The 6,796-nt window shown below is 43.7% G+C and overlaps 1 protein-coding gene across 1 annotated transcript; it reads right to left on the bottom strand.

The window, feature by feature from the left end:
- Nucleotides 1-1,281: 1,281 nt before the first annotated feature.
- Nucleotides 1,282-3,267, bottom strand: LOC148523918 (uncharacterized). Its single transcript, XM_088472536.1, has 2 exons — nucleotides 2,857-3,267; nucleotides 1,282-1,938 (listed from the first exon to the last, which is right to left on the bottom strand). Exons 1-2 carry the CDS (start codon nucleotides 3,262-3,264, stop codon nucleotides 1,717-1,719), a joined length of 630 nt encoding a protein of 209 aa, XP_088328662.1. The 5' UTR covers nucleotides 3,265-3,267; the 3' UTR covers nucleotides 1,282-1,716.
- Nucleotides 3,268-6,796: the final 3,529 nt, after the last annotated feature.

Raw genomic sequence — 6,796 nt, forward strand, 5'->3', positions numbered from 1 at the left:
CGTAACTACCTGCGCATGGATGATGCCACCTTCCTGGAATTGCTGCATCTGGTGATCCCCCATATCCAGAGACAGGACACAAGGTGGCGGAGGGCAATCCCTGCTGAAGAGAGACTGGTGACTACCCTGAGGTATGTGGCTACAGGTAGGTAATTTGAAGACCTGAAGTTTGGGGCACTCATCTCACCGCAGTCCTTGGGCATCATCATTCCGGAGACCTGCAAAGCGATCATTAAAGTGCTGCAATACCAGTATTGCAAGGTAAGAAGAAAAACACACCACACATTTTTTTCTTGTTTAAAGAAAAAAATAGTTTTTATTTGTTTTTAAATATTGTTTTAAATTTTACTTTTTAACTGTGCCAATAAGGCAGAAAACTGTGCTGCACAGCAGCCATCTTGTGTAAACAACACTACATATTAGTAAAGGTTTTTTAAAACACTGGAACAATACAGAGCCACTGTGGCAAAAAAGCACTTTCACACTATGGACCTCATTCAGACCCGCTCGCAAGCGCTGAGCGCTTGCAAGCGGGTCGATGTTTAGGCCATGCGCACGCGCAGCAGCCGCACTGCGAGTGCGCAAGCCCCGGATCTAGAGAGAAATTCTCTCACTCCGGAGCTCACTACAAAAGGGGTGGCTGTTGATGTTGATCGACAGCTCGCCCCCTTTTGTAGGCATGGCAGGGGGTGGTTTCACAAACGGAGGAACGCCTGCCGTTTTGTGGGCGGCCGCACTGACATCAGCAGTGATGTCAGTGGGGAGCTTCCTGCTCGATCAGAGCAGGAAGCTCCCTGGGAATTGCGGTTGCCGAGAGCCAACCTTAGGGTCTCATCGCAAGCCCCGATGGTCGCGATGGTCTTGACCATCGCGACCATCAACCTGGTCAGTCACTAAAGCTGTGGGTGGTAACCCACAGCTTAGCTAGCGACCAGGAGGCCGCACTTCAAAACCCAAGCAGCCACCCTCATTCAGAGCGACCGCTTGCATTTTGCGAGCGCCTCTGAATGAGGGCCTATGTCCTCACAAAGTTGTTGCTGTTTTTTTTATTATTAGACAGCAAATAATAGGCTGCATTAACCAACATGTGCACTGACCTGTAGGCAACCCAAACTGTGCACGGAACTGTATGCAATATAGATTGCAATAACATTTTTACAGAACAGCATTATCATCAAATTTTATCAATCCCAATAGGTATGCTGTATGTTATGGGGTGGGTCAGATGCCAGTTTGAACAGGCCAATACACACATGGCGCAAGTATACATTGTGGCCTCGGCTTCCAGCAATGTGTACTTGTGCCATGTGTGTAGTGACCTTGTCCAAACAGCGTCATCACCACCCTATACCATACAGGCAGCACCTATTGGGAGGGATAAAATTGGTGATAGTAAAAGCAAGAACAAAAAAAAATTAATAAATTACATTTGTGTATAACGGGGCGATTCATCCGCTTCATCCATCAGAGCATTAAACATGGTAGTGCTTGTGCTTGGGGTGCTGGGTGGGGGAGTAATCTCTAACTGGGATGGGGGGGGCCTGACATAGGTGTTTGGGGTAGGGGAATATAGCATTGGGTCAGCTATATAAGTGGAGTTGGTTAGGTTTTTGCTCATACACCTACTCAATAGGTCATAATTTAGCCTGAGGTAAATTTTCTTTGTATCCTCATCCATATTCCTCATACTGCTGCTTACATGTGCCGTAAAGTCGTCTATAGTATCTGGAGGTTTTTGAAGGAGGCGTTCTGCATTCGTAAGAAATTTGTCCTCAGTATGAATCTCTTTTTTCCCCTGTTTTTTTTTTGTGGTGGTAGGGAAGAGGATGAGGGTGTGGGTGCAATGGGTGTTGCCAGTTGGGTGTTATTCTCCACATCACTGTCCCCGAGCAGACTGTGGTCCGGTGTGGAGGCCAAATCAGGGTCTTGAGTGGGAGTCTATATAGAGAACAAATAAAAAAAAAATATTATAGTCATGTTTTTACCCCTTTTTTTACTATTTTTACAGCTTCCTAACACTGTGGAGGAGTGGAAGAGCATCGCTGAACAGTTTAAACAACGTTGGAATTTCCCTAACTACGGAGGAGCCATCGATGGAAAACACATCCGCATCAACCCACCTGCCAACACCAGATCATATTACTACAACTGCAAAGGATTCTTCAGCATCGTTCTCATGGCAGTGGTGAATGTTAACTCCGAATTTCTGTTTGTGGATGTCGGCAAGAATGGCCGTGCTTCGGATGGTGGTCCTTCACACAGACTGCTTTCTACCAGAGAGTCACCAACAAAACTCAACTTGCCGTCACTGGTCCAGACAAAGCACAGCCTAAATTATGTTTTCATCGCAGACGAGGCTTTTGCATTACATGAACATGTGATGAAGCCATTTGCACAGAGGGGCCTGACCAGAGAGAAGAGGATCTACAACTACCATCTATCCCGGCACGGCACATTGTGGAAAATGCGTTTGGAATACTGAGTAACCGCTTCCGCATTTCCACACCACCATCAACCTACGTGTGGAGAAGATAGACTGGGTCGTGATGGCGTGCTGTGTGCTGCATAACTTTCTGCAAAGAAAATCTACCCAACGAGGACCAGTCCCAGCTAGACCAGAAGATGTAGGACCTCCGGAGGACATTGACCATTTGACATCTGTGTCTGCACCACCAAATACAACAATATCAACCACACGTGCCAAAGAAGTGAGGGAGGAGTACATGGCCTATTTCAACGGACTAGGTCCGGTGCCATGGCAGGAGGAATGTCTGTGAACTAACTGACTCTATTGGACATTTGGGAATGAACTACAAAAACAATAAGGTTTCAGTTTTTAACTGTGTCACTACTTACCAAGACTACAGCAGACGGTCTAGTCACTTCTGCAACCTCCTCTTCTCCCTCTCGCTCAGCCATCAACACCAGAGACTGCTGTTGTGGCTGCTGATCGCTTAAGAAGGACATCTGTTTGTAGTACCACAGCGATGGTTCATACACATCATCGGTGCCTGCGCCGGATCTTTTGGAGTCATCGACTTTCTTCTTCTCTTTAATGTACACTATCCGGAGGTTTTGAATCTTGTGCTGGACAGTTTTGAGGTTTGTGTCGGCAATGAACACTTTCGTATACTGTAACAACACCTGTAAAGTGGCCAATTTGTGGTTCTTGTTATGGTATTGGCGAGAACTTATACGCCACAGACACTCTTTAGACTGCAGGATTTCTATGAATCCAGTCATGAAGTCACGCTCACTATCCATGGACATTTCTAGGAAGAAGAAAAAAAAAGGACATATAAATATTAGTGTATATAGTTTTGTTATATTTTATGTTGTTATGGTTAAATTTTGTATTAATGTTTTAATATTTTCTTTTTTACAAGTTTTTAATGTTTGGTATGGTATTGTAATCGTGTTTTCTTTTACAGGAATGTCATGTGTTTATTTTTTGGTAATTTAATGCTTTTCTTTCTTTTGCAGCATGGGTCTTCAACCTTTGGCCCTCTAGCTGTTGTGACACTATAAATCCCAGGATACCCTGGCACAGTTTCAGCATACTGTTATTTCCAAACGGTGGCAGGGCATGCTGGAATGTGTAGTTCCACAGCAGCTGGAGGGCCAAAGGTTGAAGACCCCTGTTTTACAAGGAATGATGTGTTTTTAAATGTAATGTATTGTTTTTTTTTAAACATATTTTTGCAACTATTTTATATTATTTAAATATGATTGTTAATCTTGTTGTAATGTATTTGTTTATCTTGTAATATATTTGTTTATTAATTTTTGCAAAATTTTTAAGTGTTTTATAAATAATTATTAGGTGGTCCCCTGACATTAGTGGGTAGGTGGGCGGCACACATTGGTGGGCAGTGGGAGCTTAATGCATGACCCAGCCACCGCCCGCCTCATTCCGGCAGGTGGTGGCTGGGTCGTGCATTTCTAGGCGGGTGGCACACATTGGTGGGCAGTAGGAGCTTAATGCATGACCCAGTCACTGCCTGCCTCATTCAGGCGGGTGGTGGCTGGGTCATGCATTTCAAGGTGGGTGGCAAACATTGGTGGGCAGTGGGAGCTTAATACATGACCCAGCCACTGCCCGCCTCCTTCCGGTGGGTGGTGGTTGGGTCATGTATTTCTAGGTGGGTGGCACACATTGGTGGGCAGTGGGAGCTTAATGCATGACCCAGCCACTGCCCGCCTCTTTCCAGCGGGTGGTGGCTGGGTCATGCATTTCTAGGTGGGTGGCACACATTGGTGGGCAGTGGGGGACACACATTGGTGGTCAGTGTGGTTGCATTTATACAGTATAAATACTCACCAAACTTCAACAAAATACACTTCAGTGTGCAGGCTCACTGAAATTGATTATTTTTACTTAATCAATCCCCCCTCTCTTCATCATGCCCCACCCTATATTCTCTATATCATTGAATCCACCATCAATCTCCACAACTCACAGTAGTGCCCCCATTTCATATTATGCCAAATAAAACTGGACAGTCTATTTTATATAGTCGATGTACAACTCACTGCAGTGCTCCATTCTCAGCTGCTCCAAGGAGGACAGAGTGCAAGGTGAAGGAGAGGGGGCTGCTGTGCTGCTACATCTTGAGAGTCATTGAGTAACTCAATCACCAACACTGATGTTAGATATTACAGTGTGCCTGGGCACGCCATGGACCCTATGGGCGTAATGCCTATTGCAGAAACTACTGTTTCCGCATGTATAACGAACCCATTCACAGTCATAAATATGCACCCTAGATATTACTGGATTGTATCTCCATTACTGCAAGTGGGCAGCTAGTCTACTTTATTTAATAAAATTATAAAATCATATATTTCAACTTTCATTCACTGAGATGACTAGCATATCTAACAACTAAAATGAAGTATATACTGTATAATTTGGTCATATGCCTTAGAATCCCTCAACTTCCTCTAACGTAGCACAGTGCCTTCATTGATAAAGGTTCTATGTACACTATGTAGCAAAAGTAATTGGACACTGACAGCAAATAGATGAACAAGATTTTATTGACTTCAGTACTTTGTAGGTCCACCACGTGTAGTGATTACTGCAGACACCCTTCTTGGCAAACTGTCCACGAGGTCCTGGACAACAGCAGGTGGTATGTTTTGCCATTCCGCCTTAAGTACAGTGACCAACTGTGACACTGAAGGTCGAGTCGGCCTAAAAATGCATCCGTCGCTCTAATTTATCCCAGAGGTTCTCAATGGGGTTAGGACCTGGGGGTATATTTACTAAAGTGAGAGTTGTTAGAAGTGTAGATGTTGCCCATAGTAACCAATCAGATTCTAGATATTATCCACTAGAAGGTGCTCGTGAAATATTAAGTTGAATCTGATTGGCTGCTATGGGCAACATCTCCATTTCTAAAAACTCTCACTTTAGTAAATATATCCCCTGGACTCTGAGCTGGCCAGTCCATCCAGGTAACCAGATTTTCTGTATACCAGTCCTGCGTCGCCCTGGAAACATGACAGGTGGCATTGTTGTCCTGATAAAAACATTTGTTGTTTTCGTTGTACTATGAAGTGTTCTAATCGAAACCGCCACATTAGTGGCCATTTGGAACTCGTATGCATGGTATGCATTTTGCTTGAGTGGGGGAGTCCAATTGCTTTTGTCTATATAGAGTAGTTCCTGATAGGTCCATATGATATAGGTAAAGTAGAAGAACCTTATATGAGCAAAATATTTAACATTATAATAAAAGGGCCTCATTTAGAGGTCGACGTAAATGCAAGCTGCACTTTTTTGGCCATAACTTGCTATTTTTTAGTGCGTGTTTGGTGTTTTAGTGATATACTTCTTTTTTTTCTGGAAAATTCCACTTACAACTCCCTACGACAAGGGGTTAGGGATGGTGGTTGGTAGGAGCATGTAAATACAAGCAAAGTACAATAAAAGCAGGTTGACATGAAATGCTCTTAAAATGGCCACCAAAACATGTGAAATCGTCTGTTGAGGGGAACATGACTTGCAGGTACTCAAACTCTGATGTGCAGTGCAAGCTGATGATGATGATGCCTTTAGGCCGCGTTTGATTGGACATAGCATTCAAGAATACCCTTAGATTTTTCTCAGGGATTTGTGACATTTCTGAATGCACAGTTTAATCTTCATCTTTAGTGTTTTTTTTTCTGTACTGATTTGCCTGTTTTACATTTGACACCTGTTCTAGACTCTGAGTGAGGTGTTGCAACATCATGCTAGGTCACAGAAGAAGATTCCAGACTGACAGGAGTTCTGGAACCACCACTCACAAATAAAGGCCAAGACCTGCGCCTTTCCTTGCCACTACATCTGATGTATGGCATGTTGCCAATGTTATGTTTTTTGGCAGTAAACTGTCCCTATATTATTAGAGGTGATGTTTTTTCTTTAACATTGTTTTGATTTCAGATGCCCTGTCTTAAACCCTCTATGCCCTTGAGTATCTGGCTTTAGTAGATGTTGAAGAACTAGTAACATCAAGACTGGCAGCAGCTGCAGTAGTAATACTTGGTTGCTACTCCTGCTCTTCTATCGACTGATCGTGATCCATATCGACTCACAGCGCTGCTATTAGTGGTGACATGACACCTGCTGAATTTTTAACAGTGCCACTGCCTGGCCCTGAACACACACAAGTTTTAGACAAAAAAAAAGGTTTTTCTTTTTTTAACAAATGTGAACTCCAAGCGCTGATATTAACAGTGACACGGCACCTGCTGAATGTTATTTTTTTAACACAGTGCCACTGCCTGGCCCTGATCACACACAGGT

This window comes from Taudactylus pleione, unplaced genomic scaffold (genome assembly GCF_031769625.1).
Source record: "Taudactylus pleione unplaced genomic scaffold, aTauple2 ptg000125l, whole genome shotgun sequence".
NCBI classification, from domain to species: domain Eukaryota; kingdom Metazoa; phylum Chordata; class Amphibia; order Anura; family Myobatrachidae; genus Taudactylus; species Taudactylus pleione.